A 27,822-nucleotide genomic window follows, 5' to 3' on the forward strand; every position below is an offset into this window, starting at 1 on the left:
TTGATACAATGTGATGCCAATAGACATGTATCCTACGATTATAAAAAAAAGAAGAAAAAAAGAAGTAGCAAGTCAAAACAGTAACTTCTCAATAAACCGAATGCAACGCTCAATATTCAGCAATACTGTGTATAAAAAAACAGAACTTCACTGGTGAGATTCGAGTTTCACAGCGAAAAGACAGGCCAGCTGTATTTTTAAGACAAACTTTTCAGTCCACCCTCACGGTATAAAAACTGCTCTGTGCTGATTCAATTATTGCACACATCAAGGAGAAGAAGAATGAAAAAAAGCATGCCTGTCAACAAGGCTTTCTCAGTGCTGGATTTTATTACGGTTTAAAGTACTTGCTTTTCCAATATCTAAATGGCAGCTCCCTCATGCAGTTCTGTTCAACTTTGTCTTATAGATGTGAGAAAGATGTCCAATTTAAACAGATGTCTCATGCCGAGATAGCAAGGCATGAAAGGGAAGCTCTTTGGGCATTTGCATAATCTCTGGATGAAGGCTTAAAACAGCACTGGTGAGAGAGGAGAGAGATTGTGAGGTATGAAGTAATATGTACAGTTTGCAATGCAAAGTTTAGTTTTTATCAAGTTATCCATTATAATCCATGGCAAGGTATTAGTTTCTAACTTTGTGCCGAGTACAGAGATTTAACCATTCTTCTTCTTATGTGACAGTATTGTTGTTCCTTGATATCTTCTCTGTGCTGATGATTTTGGAATAGCAGCAAACTTCTCTCGGAGGACTAAACATTGGATTCAGAGTGATAGACATTTGTGAAACCTTGACTCCCTTCTTCCTAATTGAATTTGTTTGAAATTGCGTACTGTGGTGTTTTTTCTTTCCTTTCCTTTTCCTGATTTCATATAACCTACTTTTTTCTAATCATGAATGTAAGATGTGTGGATTTTTATATAGCATACTAATTTAGGTGTCAAACAGAATCTGTAATTTTTTGTCAAAAAGATCAGCTATAATATGTAAAAATGAGAAAAAAATGGTTTAAGACAGAATGTGTTGGTTTACTATAGTTTATATATACATATGTGTGTATATATATACTGTACACTGAAAAAGAGACTATCTCGAGCTGTTTGCCAAATAAAAAGTAGTAGTGATGTAAGTATTTGTGTGTGTGTGTGTGTATTGACCACAAAACCATTCTCTGAATAATATAATAATGATGTGTATATTAATGGCTTTTAGAGGAGGATTCAGGACAGAGATTTGACCCCCTTGACTATTCACTTTGTTCCATTATAAGGTATCATAAAAGGTTGAGTTGTACATCTACGCAGTGAATTTGCAGGACACAAATCTGTTGTGGAGCTATTAAACCAGACCATCTCTTTATGTAAAAGATAACACTTTGTTTCAAGCAAGTGTAACCCCAAATGGAACCTGGGTCTGGAACCTTTACACCTTTTGGTACCAACCAAACTGTGGCAGTGGTATCCAGTATGAAATACTGAAAGCTAGCAGTTACGTCAGGGCAGCTTTGTAGTCTTGTTTATGTAGTCCCCTCCGCAGCGCTGTGGAGATAGGTCTGGCAATGCCAGTCTACATAGTTCCTGATTTAAATCGACATTTTCTAATTGTATTTTATTATGGAAAAGATTTTGTACAGATGCTTGTTTTAACAGAATTTTACATTTGGTCTTTTTATTTAATGAAACAATGTTTTATTCTAGACAAATGTGTTTTATATTTCCCAAAGTAGGGAGGACACAAGAGAGAACAATAGGATGGACGGGGAACATTTCCCATTAAAAACACATGAGTCTTATTGGTGAAGACTGGTTGAAGTGCTGCCCCAGTTCTAAGTTCTATGTCCCTCCCAAAGCTGAAATGACAACTGCGCTCTCTGCTGTGCACAACAAAAACCTCAAAATCTAATTTGCAGATCGACAGAGCAAATGTCCAGCTCTCTAGAGAATTAATGTATTTACTTTACTTAACGCTTACCTCTTGCACCACCCTCAGGCCAAAATATCAACTTTGCACACAATAAATCTCATAATCTATCTGATATGAATGTTATGATCATTGCTGAGCTCAGTCATGCTCCCAAAGGGATGAACCTTTTCAATTCGACTGACCCCATAGCTTTTCCTCTGGCGCCACCCTCAGGACAAACTTAAGATTTTCAGCTCCCTTGCTCTGAAAATCATCAGGATGTATTTTGGTATTTTTTTTTAGATATTGCACAGAAACAATCCCCACAAAAAAAAACATGACAAACTGGAGATGGAATATAACTCAGTGCATTTATTCTAGTATTGTACTTAAGTACAATTCTGAGGTTCTCGGGTTTCTTTTGTTTTACAGGGAGGGAAATATTTTATTGCACTACATTTATCTGGCAACTTTAGTTACTAGTTACTTTACAAATTAAGTAAAGCGTGTATGAAAAGTTTGACTATAAAAGCAACTTTTTTGATGATAGTTTAAGTCAGTTTTCAGACAAAATCATGTCATGGTTCAGACTTCTTTTAATTATTTAAATCCTTAAAAAAATGTAAATATCTTTGAGGTTTGTAGGTTGGACAAAACAAACATTGTAAAGGTGTCCTTTTTTCTCTCACTGTTTTTACATTTTTTACAAACCAAACAATCAATTATTCAATTAATGGAGAAATGAGAGACAAAATAAAAAAAGAATCAGTTGCATGTTTAACAGTCACAGGGGACATTTTTCTGCACTGATTACTTTTTCGTAATTAAACAACCTCTTCAATGCAAGACTTTTACTTGTAATATAGTCTTTTTACAGTGTGGTATTAGTACTTGTACTGCAGTAAAGGATCTGAATACTTGCTCTACAGGTGAACTTCTCTGAGTGCAGACTCTGTTTGTCCGTCCAGTACATTGATGTATAATAACAGGTGTCCATATGGGGCTGCCGCTGTGTTGCACCTGCGCAGATAACCGCAGATCTCCAAGTCGTTAGATTCCTGGTGCGGAAGAAGTGTGCCCTGTCTGACGTCTGACCGTCTCTTCGGGGGCCGGGTCATGAAACTTCAGGGGTGGGTCTCCTTCGGTACCTTGGCAGCTGGAGTTCTCTCTTCAGCATCCTTGAGGCTGGTGGCTCTCAGCAGCAGCAGCAGCAGCAGCCAGAAACACGTGTGTCTGTTCAGTCGCTCCGTCGCGAACAACATGGCAGAGGAAGCGAAGAAACTGGCAGCTTACGCCGCGGTGGATAACCACGTCCAGGTACATTAACTGTCACTGTTAGCTGATATATCCACAAGTGTCCACAGCCTGCTAGCTTTTAGTTTCCAGCAGCTCAGTCATGTGTATTCTTGGCTACGTTCTCGGATACTGCATGCTAGCAAAGTTAGCTACTATACAAACAGAGGCAGACCGTAATGTAGCCTAGCTTGCTAACGTATTGCCGTTACCTAACCTGCACGGTTTGAGAGGGAATTAGCTTAGTGTTATGCATGCTTGGCCCGGGACAGTGGGCTAACTTTGTTCAGAATTAAGGACTATAAATATACTAACCGTATGTCATAGATAGCTTGTGTTAGCTGCTAATAGAACGGTCAGTGTGGTTTTAACTGATGGACAAACAGAAATAGATGTTATACGTGGCTTAAACCTGCAGCCTGAATGACAAACAGAAGCTGACAGAGAGGCTGTATTCTGTGTCGTGTATTACGCATGGTGTAATAAAGTATCAGTTTGCAATTACACATTATATAATTGAACTACGACAGAGCAGGAACGTGACATGGACAGTTTTGGTCATGAAATATCCGCTACAAGAAGTGGACAAAATGGTATCAAGGCGTGTGATATGTTGTTGAAACTGTTACGTACTTCAACTTATTTTGAACTTCATTGTATTTTCGAGGCTGTAATTTAAGACTTGCATATTCATGTGTTCATGGTGTTTTGTTCCTGTATGAGTCTGTGGAAAAGAAAACCCAATAAACCCATAAATACACTTTAATATTTCACATATCCAGTACTGCTCTCCACTTCATTTCACCTCCAGTCAAGTCAGTGTCAGCTCATGGCAGTTTTTTTTTTTTTTAGTTCCCGGCCACTTTTAGGGCCTGGTGTGAAATGTTTCCATCAAGTTGAGTTATTTTCTGGGGCGCGTGCCTATGTTCCCACAGCCCTATGTTCCCACATTTCTAAGATTTTTTTTTCTTCAAAATTAGGCCCTATTTTCCCACAGTTACCACATTTCTAACATTTTTATTTTCAAAAATTAGGCCCTATGTTCCCACATTTCGTTTTTTCATAAATTTGTATCAGATTTTATACCCCTTTCTCCCAATTTGGTGGACAGTTACACCCAACCTGTATCCATGGACCGCAATGGACTAGGCTGGGACCCCATTTTCTGTCTGTCATAGAACAACCAGGTGGTTGGAGTGGGCAGCGGATCAACCATTGTCTATGCTGTGGACAGATTAGGTGAGTGAAACCACTGACCAACTGACTTTTGTCTTTTTAAACACTAACTTGGCCACAGTAAGATTAAAGCTCAATTCTTACTTTTTGATTTTAAAGTTCAGTCTGCTCCGATGTGTATGTATTGGAAACCTTTTTTATGTAAAAATTATTTTTTTCTGATTTATCATTACAAGTGAATTGCTTAAAAACAACAGCAGAAGCAGCCACACTTAGCCATGCTTAAGGTTGCTTTGTGTATGCTGTTTATTCCAGCTGAGAGAGTGCGTCAGGAGAAACTCAACATCGTGTGTGTGCCCACCTCTTTCCAGGTTGGTTTGGAACATTTAGTGTTAACTTATAGGCCAACATGACTTTGAATAGTATTCATCCTCGTGCAGTGTTCGAACTAGTAGTTTCGCACCCTGTCCTCGTGGCGTAATGATGTATACACAGTGGCAACAGCATGTGTTTCAACATTGTGGCTTCATTACCACACACAATCTTCTCTTTTTTTCTTGTTTTTAACATCTAAATGTTACGTTATTCAGAGTGACTTGCAAGAGAAAATTCATTCCATTTCTACAAGAACATGCACAAAAGTACAAAGAGTATTGCAGTTTTTTTCTCAGCTTTTTGTCTCACGTCTCCAGGGTTTCTGCAGGGCCTTAAAAAGTCTTAAATTTGCTGAAGTACCGTGTTCTAGGTGGTAAATAATTTTAAACAAGTCTTAATTTTCCGACCTCCCGCACCGCTACCTCTAATGCTCCTATTTATTTATTTTTTATTCTGTGGTGTTGTATTTCTTTCTTACGCTAGTCCAAATATAAGTCGCTCTATTACAACTACAAATGAGACCAACATGCAACTTACATGGCAGTCAATCATGTTTCGTGTTATTGGCTCTAGTCTCTTTCGGATTGGACCACAGACCTAAAACAGATTTTATTCTTCAGCGATAAAACTGAATTTAGGGCTTAATTGATGTGTGATAAAGGTCTTAAATTACATTCACAATGGTCTTAAAGTCTTAAATTTGACTTGGTGAAACCTGCACCAACTCTGGTCTCCTGCTGGTCACATTGTGTCCCATCTCTGGGCTTGTCCTCCCACAGGCTCGTCAGCTGATTCTGCAGCACGGCCTGGCGCTGTCGGATCTGGACAGGCACCCAGAGGTACGGTGAGCTCATTACAAACGAACCCGAAAGCCATGGCAGCGAGGAAGGGCCGCAATATGTTGGCGCTCAAACCCTGTCGGCATGAATTTGAGCGTTGTGAACATGATGCCCGTGTAGCCGCAGAGAAGACAAGAATGGTGGAGCTGACTGTTGCTAATTCTGAATCCAGAGGGGGGCTTGTTGTTGGGCTGAGTATTGCCAGTAGCTGTGTATAGACCTTTTTCACGGCAGACATGTTGACATGTCATAGTAGGACAGGTGTATTCAAAACCATTACTGATGGCTGCATTCCACTTAGGAGAGGCCCTGGTATTAAACCATTACTGATGGCTGCATTCCACTTAGGAGAGGCCCTGGTATTAAACCATTACTGATGGCTGCATTCCACTTAGGAGAGACCCTGGTATTAAACCATTACTGATGGCTGCATTCCACTTAGGAGAGGCCCTGGTATTAAACCATTACTGATGGCTGCATTCCACTTAGGAGAGGTCCTGGTATTAAACCATTACTGATTGCTGCATTCCACTTAGGAGAGGCCCTGGTATTAAACCATTACTGATGGCTGCATTCCATTTAGGAGAGGTCCTGGTATTAAACCATTACTGATTGCTGCATTCCACTTAGGAGAGGCCCTGGTATTAAACCATTACTGATGGCTGCATTCCACTTAGGAGAGGCCCTGGTATTAAACCATTAATGATGGCTGCATTCCACTTAGGAGAGGTCCTGGTATTAAACCATTAATGATGGCTGCATTCCACTTAGGGGAGGCCCTGGTATTAAACCATTAATGATGGCTGCATTCCACTTAGGAGAGACCCTGGTATTAAACCATTAATGATGGCTGCATTCCACTTAGGAGAGGCCCTGGTATTAAACCATTAATGATGGCTGCATTCCACTTAGGAGAGGCCCTGGTATTAAACCATTAATGATGGCTGCATTCCACTTAGGAGAGGTCCTGGTATTAAACCATTACTGATGGCTGCATTCCACTTAGGAGAGGTCCTGGTATTAAACCATTACTGATGGCTGCATTCCACTTAGGAGAGGTCCTGGTATTAAACCATTACTGATGGCTGCATTCCACTTAGGAGAGGTCCTGGTATTGTGCATGCTGACTCACTGAAATAGCTTACTGGGACACTTGATGGAACTGAGCCATCGTTAAGGTTATCAATCTCAGCTGGGCTTTTCTTACTATGACAAGTCAAAATGTCTGCTGTGAGAAAGGTCCATTCCCTATATAGTGTTGATTATATAGGGAACGATCAAACGAGATTTCGGACAGTTGCGTCAGTAGTTATTTGTGTGCCGGAGGCGTGCGCGCCCAGCATCACGTAAACGAACCCGAAACAAAACCACTTTGAATACGTCCCTGAAACAAAGCGAGCCCTCAGGAGGACAGTAAAATGTTGTATACAGTATATATGTTGCATGTTACATTTCCACTGTTTAGAAACTAAAGCCCGCTCCATTTTTCCTTTTCAGTTTTGGCAGGATTGTGGTATACGGTATACGATGTGCCCTAACATTTAGGGCACATCGTATGTACACTCAAATTAGCTGTACATTGTGGGTATTTTATAGTGGACTGTATAGTCAGTGACATTTACCGCGAAGAATTCGAACACCACTACAAAATGGCGAACACACTATATCCAGTGCACTAGTTCCATTATAGGGAGAACGGTTTGGAACACAAGATTGCTTTCTGTATTTTATTAATCAATATCAGATCATTCAAACAAAGATTGATTATTAATCGGAGAACGATATGAACCCAGCGGTTCGTTGTCTGCTGTAATAATGCGTTGACGTTCCTCCCACGCAGCTGGACGTGGCGATTGACGGCGCAGACGAGGTGGACGCAGACCTCACGCTGATAAAAGGCGGCGGGTGAGTGCAGTTTCGTAACGCTGACGGCAGAACTGAGCCGCTGTCTCCTCCGATTTCTGTCTCACGCTCGTCCTCTCTTTGTCTCGCAGCGGCTGCCTGACTCAGGAGAAGATCGTCGCCGGCTGTGCCAAACATTTCGTTGTCGTTGCTGACTACAGGTTTGTCTTAGCTGGCTGAACTCGATGAGAGAAGGATAATTACTGGAGAACGTGGCTTTGTTTTGTGGATTGTCACTGAAGATTTGTTGAATGTGTACAGTATGTATTAGCTGGTCGAGAGGCAGCGGTTTTTTGTCTTGTAAGAAGTTCGTTAGACTTCTAAACTTGCATGTTTGTATTAGACTTCATTATCAAAGCTTTGCTTGTGTGGTGTGGTTTGCTTTTCATAACCAGTGATTAGTAGCATTAACTAGACGTTTTAAAAAATAAAAAAAATAAATAAATAAAAATAGCTAGCTGACGGTCTCTGCGTTTGGAGTCACTCTGTGCTATAGGACACTATATAGGACACCCTGTTTCCACACAGCTAGATCATCACCTACTCTACGTGTCTCTTTTACTTCTCCTGTTTTTGTGAGACTTTCCCCACACGAGCTATTGTATGAACACGGTAACTGGATGATTCTGTAGAACTCCGATCCAGCAGAAAAGATCTTTTCAGATTGTGTACCTAAAGGATACTCTTGTAAGGAATACAAGGGCTCCGTGGTTTAATCTGCAGAGTGAATGTGTGTGTGCGCGCCCAGATATGGATCTTATCTTGCGTCTCCTCTCCCAGGAAGGACTCCAAGGCTCTGGGCCAGCAGTGGAAAAAGGGAGTTCCTATTGAGGTGATACCCATGGCATACGTCCCCGTCTCCAGGACGATAGCCAAGCGCTTTGGAGGGGAGGCCAACTTACGGATGGCTGTCAGTAAAGCAGTAAGTGGAGGATTGGCTTTGCTGTGTCTTCTGTCGTCATAACACCTCTGTTTGTTCCAGCAGCAATTTCACAGTTGGGTATATGTCTGAAATTCTGTTTTCATACTGTACAGTTAGTTTCCTTTAGTTCTCTTTCCAGGGGCTTGGGGGGGTTAAGAATGATGGCTGGTGATACCTTTTTAAAACTAGAAGAGCCTAATTGTTCTTCAGCAAATAAATCACTCAATGCAGTCTCCCCTGGACCAGATTATTGGCCAAAATGGCTACCAAGTCAGTGTACCTACACATTTCTGGCACCCTGTGGACTGTATGACCTTTTGTAGCACTATGGAGCCTTTTTTTTCACAAGTGTGTCATTTAGTTTGTCTTGTGCAAGCTGGTGACGTAACTCACATTTCTACCAATGGCGTCACACTATTTGACTTACCTACAAGCGGTGGCAAAGTGCCAAAATATGCTGCAGTGTGCAAGCAAAGGTCGCGAATGAAAGACTTGCAAGCTAGTAGATGTGGATGTAAACAATGTAAAATTAGGGCTGTCCAAAGTTTTTAAGAATATTTTTTTGGCATTTTAGGCCTTTTATTTGACAGGACAGCTATGACATGAAAGGGGAGAGACTGAGCCTCTGTCCATGGGATGCAGCTGAGCTACCCAGGCCTCCCACGGCTGTCAAAGTGAACGCGGTAAAAATGAGTTACCACAAAAACATATGTACGCATGATGAGCGGCTCGCTCTACTTCATTCCGCATATTTCGCGGCTTACCCACCTTACCCTGTGTCCCAGTCGGGATGGTTAACTTTACCGCTGATGAGCACGGCTCTCCCCGGTGAGTGAGCCAACCATGGAGCTAACTGATGCTCTGTTTGACCTGTTCCCATTAGCTCTGTTTAGGCGCTCCCTGTTTCCTCCACCCACTCTCTCGCTTTGTGACCTCCGATCAGCTGTATGAGCACAAATATTGATTTAAAAATGTTATGTGGCCGGATTAGCTCAGTTGGTAGAGCAGGATACCGGGTTATTGCACACTTCTCAGGCCTATTACAAATCGTACAATCGATTTTAAAATTTTTTGAAGGAGTATTTAAAACAATTTAGTTTTAGGGATTCTATACCTTCTGCCAGAAGGCAAGAGCTCGTATTGGTTTGAAGGATGTGGGACGGGTCCAACAATACTCTCCGCGCCTGCCTAAGTACAGACTGCTCATAGATGGACTGAAGGGGAGCTTATCAGCCCTCCCCATCACCTTCATAGCAGTCTGTACCAGGCGCTGCGACTTTGATTTGGACTGTGTGGAGAGATTGCCGAACCACGCCGTCATCCCAAACCTGATAACACGCTCTATCACTGCCTGATAAAATAAAAACATGATGTTCTGGCTAACACCAAACACCCTTAGTCTACGTAAGAAATAGGGCTGGACCCGAATATTCATTCGGTGGGTTGGTATTCGACTTGAAAATTTGACATTCGAATATTTTTTTTTTTTTTTTGCACAACCTGGCATCCCCCTCCAAACGGTTCTCATTCACGCTTGAATATGTTCGAAATATAATACTCTTTTACAATTTTCTTATATAGCCTAGCCATTTTAATAGGATGGACAACCCAACCTCATTATACTTCTTCTTTGACTACTAAAGTGTTCCTGCAACAGGAGTATTCTCTGGCTAGAGCGCAGAACAGCGCAGTTTGCATGGACAGAAGTGCATGCCTGAGCTTGTATTTTGGGATAAGCTGCGTTGCTTTGACATTGTGGAAAATAAAATGGAAACAAAATGTATTATCCTTTTTACCAGTTATCAGTCTAAATTAATCTACTGCGAAATATATAGGAGACTTTGAGATTTTACTGGGACGTCATGTCACATGCCCCAGTTAAAACGCCCAGGAGTTGAACATCATTACCGTCACAATTCAGCGAAAAGAAGACAAAAATGCCGAAGACTTCATCTGTGTGGGAGAACTTTAAATTAAGTGAGGACAAGACAAAGGCAAAGTGTCAAATATGCAATTTGAAACTGGCCTACCACAACAGCACATCAAGCTTGAGAAATCACCTGAGTTCTGTAAGTAGAACGAGCTCCTTTTATCCGCCATTTACACGTGATAAAAATGTGCACTTAATTTTCATGGAAAATAACGTGACTTGTGAATGGGCTACGGCAGTTGATGACGAACAGTAAAAACGTAGCCTACTGTAGTAACAGGGGACTGTCCTGCAACAACAAAGCAGTCGCTTCACCTTGCTTGTCTCTTTTACCGTGAAAAAAAGCTGCCTTCAGGTGCGGTTTGGAAATGTTGGTTTCCCCCGCCGCTGCGGCCGCCACCGAAGCTTCGAATATTCGCTGTTGAAAAGCACCGAAGCTTCGAAGATCAAAAATTGGTATTCGGTACAGCCCTAGTAAGAAATAGTCTTTGCTGTAAACGGGAACGTACATAATCTAGGTGGTCACTCCAGCTTAAAAGGTTATCCAGGTGGATGCCCAGATAAGAAGTGACCTGTTTGATATCCTCCCTATGAATGGACAAAGGGGTATGATCCCCCACCGACCGAGGGTCAAACACCATCTCCTCAGTTGTTTTTTTTTACGTTTATGGTGAGATGGTTCTTGTCACACCACAGAACAAATGTATTGACTTCCGTGAAGTACAGTGATGGATCTGAGTTCTGATGAAGTAGACTAAGAATGGCAGTGTTGTCAGAAAATTAAAAAAACAGGTTACCCGGGAGACTATTAGTGCAGTCGTTAGTATAAAGGGTGAACAGGACCGGTGAACTTACGCAACCCTGAGGTGTACCCGTACTGATGCATTTTGTAGCTTGATGGGCTTGAGTTTGCCATATTATGCTTTCAGCAAATATTTTGAGCATACATTCTGGAGAATATTCTACACATTTGTCGTTGTATTGGGTTGTTGCAATATTAATAAACATTTGCATAAAGCAACCGTATTTGACCACACTCCATGTTGATGAGAGCATTACAAACTTGAAAATGATCCCTTTTTAAAGTACATTTAGAACAGATAAAAAAAATTGTATTTAATTGTTGTGGTTAATCACGAGTTAAATATGGACCATTGATCGCAATTAAATATTGTAATCGATTGACAGCCCTAAAAATTGTCTTTGCAAATGTCTTATTTTCATTGCACACACTTGTCACACGATGTTTTGGTTAGAAACGTAAGGGTAACTCTTGTTTGTTCACAAGAATACTCTACAGGGCCCATTTTACAGTAGGGAAGGGCTTGTGAGAACAGTGGAACCAGAGGACAAACACACCACCTACACATGCCCTGTATCTGCCTCATTAACAGTCTTTAGAGTACAACTTAAATGATTGACTTCCTGCGCCGTTCTTTTGAAATGACCAGCAGGAGAAAGGAGTGTTTGTGATTCTGGCTCTTCATGTTTGTATTGTTCCTTGTGGCTGTTGAGCCTGGGGGCAGTTTGTGTACTAATGACTGGACAAGTCCCAGTTGGTTTACCCAGGAAGCCTCGATTATCACAGATGTGTTATTTAATCAACGTTTGCCTCCTAGTTACACATGATCATTTAATAATCCCAAAGAAGCTGTTGTCACCCAATCGAGGTATGGAATGGGTAGGGTGACCAGATTTCCCGGTTTTAGCTCATCTAATAACGGTGTTTTTTCCTGTAAAATCAATAAAATTGCAGCCACAGCCTTTTTCAGTTTAGTGTGAGATTTATGTTGAGATTTTTCCTATAAACGATTCTTTGAAGTGTTATTTATTCCAATAACACCAAAAGAATTACAATGATTTATTGAAAATTTTGAACACAACCACTTCATTTCCTGCATTCTGGTGAATTTTTATGCACATATTTCTACCTTTTTCTACTCCTCCTTCCTGTTTGGTGTCTTTTGGTGAGGAAGTAACCTCCTTAAATGTGCATATGACAATTATTAACCTCCAATGATACATTAATTCATTTTAATTTATAATAGACCCCTGGACTGTAATATTTCAGATGTGTTTGAGCAAGATTTCTGCTCATGTCCAAAACTTTGTGCACATTCAAAGTACAGTATATCTGTGTTCTCTGTGATTTGGAGTCGTGACATTTTGAGAAAAATAAAGTTAGGTTAGTAGGCTATTACAAGAATAAAGTCACTATATTTCAGAAACTAATCTATACCTGCACCATAGTCTGCTGCTGTGCATTACGTGATTGCTCTGCTGATACGGCAGATCTCAGACCTCCTGACAGACTCTGAATGAGACAAATAGTTTAGCTAGAGAAGTAACTGAACGCTGCTCTACATCAGAGGTGGAAAACGGAAACTACAGAAATACACGGCTCACAAACGCAACACATCTGCCGCAGCATGCCCACAGCTGAGCGCGTCCATAAACCTGAAGCTGCGCTGCATTTTACAGAAAGAGTGGACAAGCAGGTCTGCTTCAGAGCTCCGTGTGTCTGAGTCTGAACCGTAGACTCGAAAAGTCACATCACGGGAACTTCAAACTAAATCATTAGTATTGCGCTCCTAAACTTTGTGTTGATGGCATCAATGTATTACACTGATTGGGCTAGGATTCCTCCCAAAACTTCACCCGGCTTTCCTCACGGAGAGACGGTTGCTAGGTGATAGCAACAAATACGGCATGGTCGGACCCCGCACGTAGCTGCCCGTTCTATTCGCCTCGGAAAAATAAACTGGACAAAGTTACATTCGGGGCTAAACTCAAAAAATTCGGGGCTGAAGACCCGGCAAAATCGGCTGACTCAGCTCCTGGTGTAAACCGGGACATTTCAGCGTCCCGACAGGCTTTTGTCGGGACTCGGGACAAACGATTGAAAATCGGGACTGTCCCGGTCAAACCGGGGCGTCTGGTCACCCTAGGAATGGGTCAGTTCTGCTTATCGGGGGCGATTCTAGATCAGACCTTTGGGGGGCTCAGCCCCTAATGAGAATGTGACACTGATACAGTGCCATGTAAAAAAAAAACCCTGCTAAATCAGTAATTTAATTAGCTGATAATCTCTGAGCTAGCTACTGAACAACGTCAGCTAACGTTTTTTTGACACTATTAACACTATGATGGATCTAAACCTGACACTTTATAAGTCACAGTAATAACGACCAATTTGACCTAATGTTCTAACGTTCAGCAATTTTAGTGCTTACGTTTTCAATTTGGGTTCTAATCTGTGCCATGAAATTACCAACTTCTAGCGTTTAAAAGATGCCGGTCGGGCCTGCTAGCAGGCCGAGCTAGCTACCGGCAAGATCGAGACAGGTTCGAAACGTCTTGTTGTCAAGTAAGCTGGGTGATAGATTACAAAGTTTTGTTTTTTTAACTTGTGAATGATTTTGGCAAGTGACTTGAGGTCTGAGTTGTCTTTCTGGCTCCCAGGGTCCTGTGGTCACTGACAACAGTAACTTCATCCTGGACTGGAAGTTTGAGGACGCCAAGAACTGGAAGGAAGTCAACACCGCAATCAAGATGATTCCAGGTGAGGACAAAAGTGGCTGTGTTTAGGCGCTGGTGCATATTGTGCTGCTTGGTAACAAACTCCCGCACACTGTTTAACTTGCAAAGATTCATTTAAAGTGCTCATATCATGCTTTTTGGCTTTCCCCTTTCCTTTATTGTGTTATATATCTTTTTTGTGAACGTTACAGGTTTACAAAGTGAAAAAGCCCAAAGTCCCCCCCAAAGGGACTTACCATCTCCAACAGAAAACACTGTTCACCAACTGCTCCAAACAGCTCTATTGTAGTCCAGCCTTTACTTCAGAGACAGACGTGGTCACTTTGTAACACACGTTATAATGCTCGCCTAGCTGCTAGCTGCGCGCCCTCATACTCTGCTTCTGACTGGCTAGTAGTCCTTACCTAGGTACTGTCAGGGGCCGCCCTCATACTCTGCTTCTGACTGGCTAGTAGTCCTTACCTAGCTACTGAGCATGTGCGACTCCCAACAAAGATGGAACAGAAGTGAGATGCCTCACTCTGTAGCTAAAACAGAGAGCTCAACACACAGGGTGTAAAGAGGAGCTGCAGCAATGTGCAGTACAACAAAAATATGGTGTTTTCTGAAAATTAAACCATGTAAACCTATTCTGATATAACCTCGAAATACAATTATGAACCTGAAAATGAGCAATGAGCATTTTTTTAATCGTCGCAATCTCAACTGGCGTAATAAATGCATTGCGAAAGACACTCAGAGACTTCATTTTAGTTGAAAGAAAATAACAGTAGAAAACTGCACATTAAAATGTAACTGTCATTCCTTTTTTTAGTGGTGCTTTTTATATTCAATTCAATGTGCGATTTGTTCAATAAAAGAATGCTGAATGAAAAATTATTTTGTTTGTTTTAAATTCAACAAGAAATTTGTTGTCTTTTAGCAAATACTGAAAGCAGCAGAACTGAGCACCCTTTAATATGTTTATCGCAAGTAATAGCCTCGTGATATTCAATGTTATCGCATATTTCCCTCTTATCGTGCAACCCTAATTTAATGGCAATGTTTCAGTACTTCATTTTTTTTTTGTTGTCTGATGGTCTAGTACCGAGACGTTGCAATTAAATGTATCTTTGCAAGTTAGACAGTGTGTGGGAGTTTGTTTGAAACTTTTGACCTACTTGTCCCTCTCCTAACGCACCCGTCGCATGAAATAGATGTGCAAAGTATTTCCCTGTTGTGCATATTGTGCTGCTAACACATGATCATCACATACAACCTCCGACAAATGGGGAAGCACAAGTGCAAGAGAGGGACAAAACCAGTTTCCCGAAGGAAGACTTGGGAAAATGTTGGTTGTGTTTTGTCTCTAAACTAAAGCTGATAGTTATAATTTAAAACCTTGGTAATCACCCTTAATATTTGGATTTGATCTTTGTATTCTAACAAACGTGTGTGTGTGTGTGTGTGTGTGTGTGTGTGTGTGTGTGTGTGTGTGTGTGTGTGTGTGTGTGTGTGTGTGTGTGTGTGTGTGTGTGTGTGTGTGTGTGTGTGTGTGTGTGTGTGTGTGTGTGTGTGTGTGTGTGTGTCCTCTTCAGGCGTGGTGGAGACTGGGCTTTTCGTCGGCATGGCTGAACGAGCCTACTTTGGGATGGAGGATGGAAGCGTGCAGGTTCGAGATCCTCCCGTCAACTGAAGAGTTTGCCATGTTCACGGTCGTCCCTCCTCCCGAATGACCTCACTTTTACCCACAAGTGCCGTGTTTATGATTTACACCTGGTCTCAGACTGTGTTTGGACAGAGCTGCACCTCCTGCAGAACTGGACCAAACTGTAGCTGGGCTGTTTTCGCTCATCTCAAAGCCAGATACAATTGAGGATCACTTGGTTTTTCTCATCCTGCAGGTGATGCGTCTGACACTGTGAGTTTTAAAGTGCCTGATGAGTAAAATCAAGTGCATCTGATATGCTTAGTGTTTTTATTTTTTTTTTTTTTCTTCAGTCTGTATTGTTCAGTTTGGCTGCCTGGTCTCACTGGGAATGTTGGCTCTCCCTGTGATTAGCAGGTTTGACTAAATGTCTGCTAAGTACTGTGAATCACTGCAGTGCCGCAGAATGAAACTAAGGTGTGCCTTGAGATTATATTTTCAGTTCTATCAAAAGAAATGATGCTATTCAAGTTACATTCAAAAGTTTATAATCACACGTCAAACTATTGCCATCTGCTACTGTAGGCTGCTGCAAATAACCGAAGTCCACTCGTCAAGTGAAGGCTCAAGACATTGTAAGCCGTCAGAAAGCTGATATGCCTTGAAGTCATTTTGTTTCATTAAATCACAGAAAGAGGAGTAATATGAACTATATTCGATAACATCAAGACTTTACAGAATTAATTTCTGTAATTAATATTCTAATTTAAACTGGAAAAAAAGCTCCAAAAATGAATGAGATCTTCAGTCATGATATGGGAGTTCTTCTCCCTGGCTGTTGTATTTTAGCATATGATGGCCACGGACCAAACGATTTCTTGGGAGAGGACCGACCTTAGGAAAAACCTAACCCCGTCAAAAAGCCCAATATTCGGCCGAAGCCAAACCCTGGATTCGGTGCATGCCTAATTTAATTTTAAATGTAGCTATAGAGTGACGTGTAGAACGTTTTGAGGTAATGATGATGGGCACTTGTGCTATAAAATGGTCACAGTTAATTGCTAACTGATGTAGCTCAAATCGGAACCAACAGCAACACAAGTACATTGTATGTGCCTTGGCAGCCTGTTTTATTCAGATGTAGCCAGATTCATTGATTATGTAGCTGGTCCTATTGTTGGAACACTGTCACTCAGAATCAGTGCTAAATTAGGATAAAAACTGCATCATCAGGTTTTAGGAAAGATATTTCAATATATAAATGTATCAAATGCAGCATTTAAAGACAATAGATAAATCCATAAGGTAATTAGTGTCCGGCTCCCAAAAAAACCCGCGAACATATGTCATGTTTCATGAGGTCATTTAAACATGTTGAAGTCTTAAAAAAAACGGGAACAACCATCATTTGTTAAAAACTTGTGATAGTTTTTTTTACAGATGCTTGATATATTTCACTTTGGAATGCAGCTGTTGTTCTTTTGGCTCACAATGCCTTAAAATTAATTTTTGTGTGTTTATTCTTTTGTATGTACACCTCTCTGAGTGACTCAGGAGAACATCTGTGAAATGTAAATGCAAATTTGTCTACAAGCCACTGTTATTAGGTACCGGGCATCAGTTCTATTAGTCTTCTACTATTAGAGGTGAATTCTACTCTTCTAAATCAAATGGAACTGGATGCATTTGAGGATGTATCTGCTTCAGTGGTGTGTAGACAAAGCGAAAGTTAACTGAGAATATATGGCCCAGTTTGGGTCCGATACAAGTTGTTGTAGACCTCTTATTCCTTTCTTTACTAATTCACTGTGATAATCATTTTTGCTGTGAAGGTGCTCTTTTGTTTGTCAACCAATACATAACTGTAATGAGAAAAGAAATGCCTCCTTGTTTTATTTTTAATTTAATTTTTTTTATTTGTGGAACACAGACTTGGTTCTAAAACTAGATACGAAAGCAGAAATAATTCAATTAGTCAATCGTCAAATACATTGGCAACAATTTTGATAAAGTGTTTAGGTTGGCAGATTTGATAGTAAACTGAATATATTTCAGTTTACAGACAATTATTAATGTTAAGGCTTAGAGTATAGGCTATTTTCCTATGTACCAATCTATTAATCAACAAAATATTCACCAGATTAATTGACAATGAAAATAAGCCAATTTAGACATTAGTAGAGGTAACAGATGATTTTTTTTTTTTTTTTTGCAATTTGGATGAACCAAGCCTTTGTAAGTACAGAATGTATGTTTCATGTCAAAGATGTCAAAAATGACATTGATGGTGCCGTTCTCCTCTATGGTCACTTGGGGGCGCTAGAAATGCAAAGCAATTCTGCTGCAAGGTGTTTACGTCTCGCACAGCAAACTGGGTTCACAAGGAGACCTTATATGCTCCCTAAAACCATTCAAATGTATCACATATGCATTGAACAACTATCTGTACAGCTACACGTTTTTTGTTTAAAGTAGAGGTCAAGAATATTTATAAAAACGCAACTAATGAACTTGAAAGCTTTGTGGCTGGCATGCAGTTTCAAGTTTCCATTTGAAAAAGGTCTTAATGCTTTTAGAGTCTTTGAAAGACATTATGTAATAATGGCTGTTTGTTTATTCGAAAGTGAGAAAGTAAAACTCGTGACCAGGAAATGTACCTATCATGTACAGCAGGAGAGCCACGTTGATGCTTCTATGTCGGCTGTCTTGACAACTACTCCTGAATGACAGCTGAAATACCAAATCTAGTGCTGACGTTTAGTCACGAGGGTATAAATGGACCAATAGCGTTGCTGCTTATCGACTCTGTCTCTCTTATTGAACGGACGGTGCCACATCCCACCAATCATATATCCGCAACAGGATTCGCCATCGGGGATTTTTTTGCGTCACCTTTTGCTCCCGTTGTGTGCCAGACGCAAGTGCGCCTGCGTTGTTTTGACAAACCTAGGATTAGCCAATGAAGTGGACTGTTTGGGGGGGCTGGAATAGTTTGAGCCCGCCTTTTTGAGTGACTGCTCTCTTATTCAATCGCATTCTGCTTAGTATGCGAGTATACATGATTGACAGCAAACGGCGCAATGAGAGACAGTTACATGAATTTTTAACCAATGTAGGGATTTTACTGTCCAATCCTAGTGTAGAAACAAGGCGGGATTTAGCGTTACCAAGGCAAGTCTTGTGTGAAGTATAAAGGGAATAACATGGTGTCCCAGTGGCTGTTTATGTTTACTTAAAGAACAGAAGGGCGTTTTGCAAGACACAACGGAGTTTTCTTTGTAGTTACAGTTTTTTTTTTGCACTTTAACTTTTTCATGTTAAGATTTACAAGGCCAGTGGCGTGTAAATCTCATATTTCACTAATGTGCCAGTCTTACAAATGGAAAGGGGGCTTCACTTTGGAAACGTGAGCATTTCCCTGGTGCTCCTGCTGTTGCTGAAAGCGCTCATCGGATTCGGGACTTCGCAAGCTCAAGGCTCCGCCATCGGGAGGGAGCCGCAGTCCGCCACCCGGGGCTCAGGTTCGACCTCGGGGGAAGATGGTGCAAGAGTCATGGAGCGGGGCTTGGAGAACGTTGGCCCCCCGGTTATTGTAGCTGACGTTACCGTTGAGGATGACGATAACGGTTCGGCTGGGGAGACCGACGAATCATATGGAGAAAGCAAAGGAAACGTCCAACCGACAAGGTATTTTTTATTTTTATTTAAATGGTTAAAGTTAACAGACCGCTAGCAGCTAGACGCCCATTATCGGACACTTGCAGTTTGACACTCATGTTTCACACTTGCAAAATGTGGACGACCTCCACAAAATGACAAACAAACAAAATGAAAGCATGAAAAACACAACTTTTTCATTTAGCTAACTAGCTAGTTAGCTATAACGTCGCGTTAACCGGGCTGTTGAGACTCACTGTCTCGTGCATGCTATGTATTGCTTCGCCTCGGTACTGCACTCAAAACTTGTTGTGGATGTGATTGCGTATGTTCCCTCCGACTCCTACATCTCGTTAAACCACTATTATCGCTGCTCATCTACTCGTATTTATGATATATTGTCGTAGAATAAATATCAAGCGGTGGCAGCGAGCTGTCAGAGTACAAAAACACAGTTGACGAGTGAGTTTGACTTCGTGTCGGATAACTGTCTCAGATTCGATTAAAGTTTGGACAGTTTCCTGTGTACTTTTCGCGTGAAAAGCACACAGGAAAAAAACACATGCGACAGTCATATGTGGTTAACTTGAACCAGCTACTTTTTAAGGTATTATTTGAGATTATTTTGTCTACTGTCTGTACAGTCCATTCGGCTTGGCATGTCCGGGCTAAACGCCCTGCTTGCAGTTCATCGACCCAGAAAGTCCCCTGCGCACTGACCGCAGGCTGTTACCGTGAAGCTGGGACGTTTCGTGAACTGCATGTCTTGGTTGTTATTTGGGCTTGTCGGAAGTTGTATTAATAGAGTATATATGCACATGAAATAACTGGACATACAGGTAACGTTGGAATCATGCTCTCAGACCAGAGAGTCCACAGATCTGAAAAGTTCCAAACTGCAGTTTATGTGCTAAATAAACAAGAAGAATGGTGTGATGGACAGGACCCTGCCTGATTTGTTTCCGGGGCTTCTTATCCACATTAACTCAGTCAGTTTGCCCATTTTCCATTCATTATCATATACAGGAATCACATTACATGAAGGGAACATTCCTATAATCACTTAACAACAGAGATACCATCATCTTACCACCCACCGCTTATCTCCTCCTGTCAGGAGATCTTAGCTGAGAAAAGCAAAGTGTGTGCAAAGTACCAGCCTGTTTATTTAATTAACCACAGTTAATTGGGAAGGGATCATGACGTGTACAGTATGTTGCAATTTGAAGTCCAAGGCAAAGTGGCTCTGCAGGGCAAGAAAAAAGATGTCATACCCTATCCAAAGTGTTTGACTTGACATGTTGAGACCATGCCTGGGTGCACGGATCTGTTGTTATTTAACAGAGCAGGAATGGCTGAGTGGAGTTTCTTGTTATTGTCGTGGTTAGGACATTCGTCTCGGGACATAAACTGAAAGCAGTTGTTGTAAATGAAAAGCAAACGTGCGATAGGTGCTCCAGCTCTACTCAGGTACCAGGAACACAAATCAAACTTGACAAGTGCATATTATTATTTTATGACTGTTATGCAAAGGCGATGTCACTCAGCTGAAACAATCCCCAGGATCTTTGCCAGTCAAAAGTGTACAGCTTCACACACAGACCCCAACCCTGTCAGACCTGCTGCTGCTGCTGCCCAAAGTGAGATGCGGTTGTTGGCGCAGTGGGTAGGGCATTGATTTAGTCTTCCTTGGTAAACAGTAGGTTTGACGCCCATCTTAGATCTTTGGCGCAGTGTGTTCTTCAGGATGTTCCTTCTCTCTGCCATGCTATTCTTTTAGTTTTTAGTTTTACCACGACCATTACAGATACTTTTGACTGGGACACAGCTTCCAGAATCCTTCTTATTCCCGTGCCTTTTTCTTCGTTGAAGCCTATCAGGTCATTCACTAAATTATTCTCTGTGTAGTATTATACATGTGCCGTCTGCTTTTCAAGAGGAAGTTGGATTGAAGTCAGTCATAACATTGAACACATTGAAGTGGAACCTCTTGAGGTTTTTTGTAGCTTAATACTTAAACTTGCTGCTGTATCTTCATGGTGGTAAAGAAATGCAGCATGTTTCCCATTCGTCGTCACTCTGTTTAATCTTGAGGCTCACTGAAAAGCCCCCACCCCCCACCCCGAAAGCATCAGATATTACTTCTTGTTATTTGGGATGCCAAACAACCCCAGCTTTGTCACAACAGGGAGCCACTGAGCACACTGTGCAGTCAGTCCCATGAAGCTCAAGTCAAGAGGAATAGGTGTAATAAGTTGGCGTATATATGTTCTTTTGAAAAATTGAGTAAGACAGAGGAAAAACCAAAAGTTGTTTTCACACGGTGTTCACCGGAATACAATCGTTGTGTTCACCACTGCGCAGACAGGCAGGAAGTGGCTTGCTGTTTACACCCAGTGCACCACCAAGGACACCAACTTACCAGGATATAAGTGATGGCAGCGTAACTGTGGTGTGAGGGCAACTTAAGACTCCTGCCTGTCCTCTGCAGTGCAGTGTCAGGAGTAAATCTGAAGTTCTTATCAGAGCAGAGTTCTGACTTTCTATCAGAGCAGAGTTCTGCCCCCCACCCGCCAGGCACCTCAGCTGCTGCATGAAAACTCCTGAGCGTTGATCCCGCTGCTGGTCCACACCCTGCCACACTGCTCGCGTTCTGTGCCTGCCTGCGTCTGATCCCACTCACTATACCTACCTGTGTCTGTTCGGTTTCCCTGGCTTCCTCTCTCACTTTGTCCCAGTCTGTGTCTCATCCTTTCTTCTCTTCTCTACCACTTATTGGCTTTGAGTCATCTTTTATCAAATCACTTTTTGGGTAATATGTTTAGAATATATTGTCCATAGCGTTAACGGTTTAAAGTATTCTTTCCTCTCTTTTGTTTCGGTTTATTATATTTAAGATATTCTAGAAATATTGAGCTCATCAAAGGTTCTTTTTGTACTTGTCTATTTGTGCAGAACCTAAGTAATAGCATTAAACTAAGTTTTTCAAAATGAGGGCATGACTGTACACACCATCACAAAAACAAACAGTGATATGTAGAAGTCAATAAGATAAAGAATAAACAAAGATGGCAGATGCAGCAATACTATAGAGGTGAATTATTCATTAACCAGCAGGTCTATAAAACAACAACAAATATATATGTTAAATATGACAAGGTAAGAAACAAATGAACTTATGGAAGTTTTTGTCATAGTGTCAGAACAGTCCTACGACTACATCCTGTCTGTCTGCCTGTCTTTGTCTCTTGCTGTCATATTTACTCTCTCATCTTACACCTGCTCCTTCCGCAGTGCTCTCCCTTACAGACTGATCTCATGAAGTGGCGTATGTATGACACGCCAATTCGTATGCCATTATTGGCGTGTTATCAAGACGCGTAATCGCTTTTTAGCGCGTGTTTATCAACGCCGTTTGGCCTCCATTGACTTACATTACCTTGCGATTGCATGTGAATTGACGCCATAGCGAGTAGTATGAAAGGGCGAAAATCGGCGTATGGAGGTTGGTCGGGGGGTAAAACACAGGACTTTCACCCAGGAGACCGGGGATCGTGTCCCGCGTTTCACGTTTCCTTCGTGTCCCGCGTGTCACGTTTCTTAAACTCCACCGTTGCTTTCTTCTTTTCCTAAACCCAACCAGTTCTTCTTTTCCTAAACCCAACCAGTTCTTCTTTTCCTAAACCCAACCAGTTCTTTTCCTAAACCCAACCGGTTCTTCTTTTCATAAACCCAACCAGTTCTTTTCCTAAACCCAACCAGTTCTTTTCCTAAACCCAACCAGTTCTTCTTTTCCTAAACCCAACCAGTTCTTCTTTTCCTAAACCCAACCAGTTCTTCTTTTCCTAAACCCAACCAGTTCTTCTTTTCCTAAACCCAACCATTTCTTTTCCTAAACCCAACCAGTTCTTCTTTTCCTAAACCCAACCGGTTCTTCTTTTCCTAAACCCAACCAGTTCTTTTCCTAAACCCAACCAGTTCTTTTCCTAAACCCAACCAGTTCTTTTCCTAAACCCAACCAGTTCTTTTCCTAAACCCAACCAGTTCTTTTCCTAAACCCAACCAGTTCTTCTTTTCCTAAACCCAACCAGTTCTTCTTTTCCTAAACCCAACCAGTTCTTCTTTTCCTAAACCCAACCAGTTCTTCTTTTCCTAAACCCAACCAGTTCTTCTTTTCCTAAACCCAACCAGTTCTTCTTTTCATAAACCCAACCAGTTCTTCTTTTCATAAACCCAACCAGTTCTTCTTTTCCTAAACCCAACCAGTTCTTCTTTTCCTAAACCCAACCGGTTCTTTTCCTAAACCCAACCAGTTCTTCTTTTCCTAAACCCAACCAGTTCTTCTTTTCCTAAACCCAACCAGTTCTTTTCCTAAACCCAACCAGTTCTTCTTTTCCTAAACCCAACCAGTTCTTCTTTTCATAAACCCAACCTGTCCGCTGTATACGGCGCTCAAAATGCGTGCAGATAACACTCTACTTGTAGAAAGTGGCGTGTATGTTTAAGTCCGCCGTATACGGCGTAGACATACACACGGATAGGTCAAAATGCGTGCAGATAACGCACCACTCGGCTTAAGAAAGTGGCCGTGTATGTTTACGCGAAGTCACGATGTCACGTTGTCCCTTACTTTCACACATACGCATTGCTTTTTAATGTCACCCCTTGAGTATATACTCTACTATGTGCTCGGTTTCCCTCCATCTGTCAAGAGAATTCGTCGTTGAACTTTAAAAACGTCACAAGAAGTGAAACATGATTTCGCCGTGTTTCCCTTCAAATGGGCCAATTTAAACAAGAAAAAGACTTCTAAATGTCAGAAAACACATTTTACAACAGAAGGAAAAATGTCTATCAAGAGTCAATTCCTCTTTTAAAAAAAACAAAAAAAAACTTGTTGTCACAGTACAGTAAACAAAAATCACAGAATGGTTGGTGTTGATAATAGAGCGTTTAAACCTACAAAGTGATGACAGTGGACCTGGACTTAAAAATGGTAAAGAAAACCAGCTATGACTAAGTGTGAAAGTAATCACCTCTGTGTCTTATGATGAATCAGGTCAGCCTTTTAAAAACATATCGCCAATGGCGCTGTGTCGTGCGGCAGCCTGTTGCAGTAGCTCCTGATGTGTACGTGGATTTGTGTGTGTGTGTGTGTGTGTGTGTGTGTGTGTGTTTTTTTTTGTTTGTTTGTTTTTTAAATATTGTGTGTATTTTGTTCTAGTATATTTCTTGTATTTTTGGTTTGTGTGTGAGTATGTGTGTATGTCCTTAGTAACTTGCTACTTGTAACGGAGTAATTTCCCAATTTGGGATTAATAAAGTCCATCTATCTATCTATCTATCTAACTATTCTGTGACCTTTCAAGGCTCTACTTGCGGCAGCTGCTGTTGTCCCAACTCCCAAGTCAAACAGACAAGCTCCTGTGGTGATAATAAGAATGTTAACACACCCTTAATCAACTTTACAGAGTCGCTATTTTAAAAAAAAGGGGTATCATGACCTTGTTCCTGACACAAAATCCAAACCAATGAACCCACTCCACCTGGGAAGATTCACTTGCTTTGTTGATAATAGAACTCTCCCAGTCTGGGTCTCTTTGTCTCTAAAAAAATAAAAAAGCCCTTTTTATTTTCTTCCAAATTAGATTTTGGTGTGGAGCACTTCAAACACTCACTCTTGCAGACATTTCATGCGGACAGCTCGAGAATCAGTCAACGCTCAGATGGCAACATTTTTAAGTTTCTGTCAGTTTATTTTCTTTTTTTTCTTTTTTTCATCCTCGTTCCCTCCTTCGCCCCTGTATCCTGTAATCTATAAATATTCTAGATGTTCGCTTTGATCCGGCCTTCAGTTGTGACGAAAGCTGCTGTTGTGTCGGCTGACGGCTGTCACCTCCCTTGTAACGCTGCCATCTATATGTTACATACTCTGCTCTGGAGACTTGGTGTTTACATCTGTCTCTCTGTGTGTGTGTGTGTGTGTACAGTATGTGAATCATGCATGTGACGGCGCTGGCAGGTTTGATGCCTCCGCCAGCGAGTGCTCCATCGGGACCTCCAGCACCTTTAGGGAGCACTTGGAGGTGAGGAGAGAGGAGAGAGGACAGTAGCTTTGTTGGAACCTGCCCCCTTGCGGGCCCTGCAGCAGCAACAGCTCTTCTGGGCCGCCGTGCTTGCCGGCTGGCTCCCACCAGCCTACTGCTTAGCAACAGCCAATCCGCCAAGCCGGGCGACTTGTCCGCCAATTGCGTCGGAGAGACGGGGCTAGTGCTCAGAATTTGAGTTGGCCACATGGGTCTGGCTATAGTTAGGTAAAAGAGGAGGAGGAAAAGGTTTTTTTTATTGTTTTTTTGGGGGGGAGGGGAGAGTTCATATCCTTTTTTCTTTTTTTCCTTACTTTGTTTCAGTAGTCCACTAACTGTAACCAGGGAGATGTTGTGGGTTTTTATAAATAGAAACTGTCCCCAAAATAACAGGTCAAGATGAAGATGATTGAACTCCCTCTGGGAAGTTTTTAATTGAGCACTTTGAGCTCAGTTTGTGTACTGCAGTTGTTTTACATTGGAGGGGTCTGAATGTTTACCTCTCGCTGCTAAACTTCGTGTCCCTTCAAACAAGCTTGTATATTTTAATTCCTTAGGTAACCATCTTTTTAATTCATGTCTGGTGCTATTTGTTTGTCTTCTTCAACTATTTCTTATTTGATTGCTCTCTGTAATAATGTTGAAGTTGTTGTCCAGTGTGCAGAGGTTTATAAGCAGCAGGGGCTGATGCTGGGACGTGATGACCATAATGATGTCTTTGTCGCTGACTTCCTGACTCTCTGCACTTGATGAACACTCTCTCTGGGTTATAGAAGAGCTTGTGGCTCTTTTGACTAGATGTCTGCGTGTTGTTTCCTAGCTGTGTGCCGTGCCACAAATGGTAACCAGTTCTTCATAAAAGTGATTGCCAAACACTGTTGGTTTTTCAATGTGTTACCGAGAGGAATGAGTTTATTAGGTCAGTCAGCGGCTATTTCGGTAAGTCGGCAGGACCCATCCTGCAGCACTGCAGTATGGGTGGGGCAGAGGCAAAAAGGTGGGATACTCAGAGAGAGGGAGGGAGGAGAGGAGAGGATGAAAACAAGGAGTTAGCTGGTAGTTAGTAGGACCACGCTGTCTTGTTTTCACTCTCGATGGATCCTCACTGCTTAGCAACAACGAATCAGATCCTCGAATCGGGGCTGCAGCCCAGCCAATCAGCCGCCAGGAGCGTGGCGCCATAGAGTTTGGATTTTACCACGTGTGAGATCAAATGGGTTGGAGAAGGGAGCGCACTTATGCAGAGAGAGAGAGAGAGAGAGAGAGAGAGACGCTTTTAAATGGTGTGTGTGTGTGTGTGTGTGTGTGTGTGTGTGTGTGTGTGTGTGTGTGTGTGTGTGTGTGTGTGTGTGTGTGTGTGTGTGTGTGTGTGTGTGTGTGTGTGTGTGTCTTTTATGCTAGTACTAGAAGTTTTTTATTTTTTTTTTAACCACACCCTTTGCTCTCTGCTGCTGCGGTGGTCTGCTGCAGTGACCCTGATGGATGTGAAGTTGATTTTTTTATTTATTTTTTAAAGGAGACTGCATCTCGCAGGTCTGTCACTCAAGTCCTCATTAATCCGGCTTCAGCTGCTATGACAAAAACCTCAAAAAACAATTATCACTTGATTATTCAAAAAGGTTTAGAGGACAGTTGTATAAACATTCAAGTCACATTAAGATGTGTTTAAATGCAGCTGTTATGTCCTCTGTGATTAGTAATCTGACTTCTTTTTCTTTTTCTAACCGGGACATTTAATATAGTCTTACTGCAAGTGTTCATTTATTTTAGGCATTGTTGGGCACATGGGAGCACATTCATGTTTGCTAAATAAAAATACCAGTTTCTGCTGTGCTGTGCCAACTGCCTGCAGGTCCTAACCCTTTTTAATATCCTGAATTAAATGATGGGATTACCACATTAAAGCATTTCAATTTACGTATCCAGGTTACTGGTGTGTGTGTTTTTTCTTTCATTATTATTCTGAATAGAGACATTTTAAAACATTATCTGTAAGAATGTGCACAGTTGAACGCAAGGCACTTGACACTTCCCCCCCACCCCCGCTGATGCAGCTGGTGGTGCTGGGTGCGGCCGGCTCAGAGCTGCATCCATAACTTTCTCCCCACGTGCTTCCCCATGTTCTCGTATTTTTGTTCTGCCTCTCGGTGGCCGCGCGGCAGCAGAACTCCACAACTCCAGCGTGCATCCAGGCTGCTCGCTGTTGCATGGTTACAGGCAGTCCCGCTCTGCCATTGGCTCAGAGTCTGCGGAGTTGCCCACCCATTGGCTAAGCAAAGGAGAAAAGCGGTGCTTCCATTGGCTGCTGCGAAGTGGAAGGCTGTTACGATTGGTGCGGCTCGACGGCTCCCGCTCCTTGGAGACTTGGCCTGTGTAAACATCCTGGTTGCTTCTTTCAATGGAGTGTGTTTACCAGCAGCTCGGTTTTGTGTGTTTGTGTGTGTGTGTGTGTGTGTGTGTGTGTGTGTGTGTGTGTGTGTGTGTGTGTGTGTGTGTGTGTGTGTGTGTGTGTGTGTGTGTGTGTGTGTGTGTGTGTGTGTGTGTGTGTGTGTGTGTGTGTGTGTGTGTGTGGA

The 27,822-nt window shown here is 41.8% G+C and overlaps 2 protein-coding genes across 2 annotated transcripts in view; both read left to right on the plus strand.

Moving 5' to 3' along the window:
• The first annotated feature begins 2,922 nt into the window (after window positions 1-2,922).
• rpia (ribose 5-phosphate isomerase A (ribose 5-phosphate epimerase)) lies at window positions 2,923-17,382 on the plus strand. Its single transcript, XM_039786526.1, has 9 exons — window positions 2,923-3,219; window positions 4,374-4,434; window positions 4,687-4,742; window positions 5,526-5,585; window positions 7,426-7,490; window positions 7,580-7,648; window positions 8,268-8,409; window positions 13,802-13,901; window positions 15,457-17,382. The coding sequence occupies exons 1-9, from the start codon at window positions 3,019-3,021 to the stop codon at window positions 15,552-15,554; spliced, it is 852 nt and encodes a 283-aa protein (XP_039642460.1). The 5' UTR covers window positions 2,923-3,018; the 3' UTR covers window positions 15,555-17,382.
• Window positions 17,383-18,657: 1,275 nt separating this feature from the next.
• The window catches only part of eif2ak3 (eukaryotic translation initiation factor 2-alpha kinase 3), a 41,139-nt gene continuing 31,974 nt past the window's right edge, over window positions 18,658-27,822 (plus strand). The window contains exon 1 of the mRNA XM_039786315.1: window positions 18,658-19,193. Within this exon, the coding sequence (XP_039642249.1) occupies window positions 18,886-19,193 (308 nt within the window). The 5' untranslated portion in view covers window positions 18,658-18,885. The remainder of the gene's footprint in view (window positions 19,194-27,822) is intronic.

The sequence above is a fragment of the Perca fluviatilis genome, chromosome 20 (genome assembly GCF_010015445.1).
Source record: "Perca fluviatilis chromosome 20, GENO_Pfluv_1.0, whole genome shotgun sequence".
NCBI classification, from domain to species: Eukaryota; Metazoa; Chordata; class Actinopteri; order Perciformes; family Percidae; genus Perca; species Perca fluviatilis.

Bases quoted from the DNA above. Each gene is read 5' to 3' on its own strand.
- rpia (XM_039786526.1), top strand. From the start codon at position 3,019: ATGAAACTTCAGGGGTGGGTCTCCTTCGGTACCTTGGCAGCTGGAGTT. The intron at 4,435-4,686 runs GTGAGTGAAACC...TGTTTATTCCAG, and splicing joins CTATGCTGTGGACAGATTAG to CTGAGAGAGTGCGTCAGGAG. The intron at 7,649-8,267 runs GTTTGTCTTAGC...CTCCTCTCCCAG, and splicing joins GTTGTCGTTGCTGACTACAG to GAAGGACTCCAAGGCTCTGG.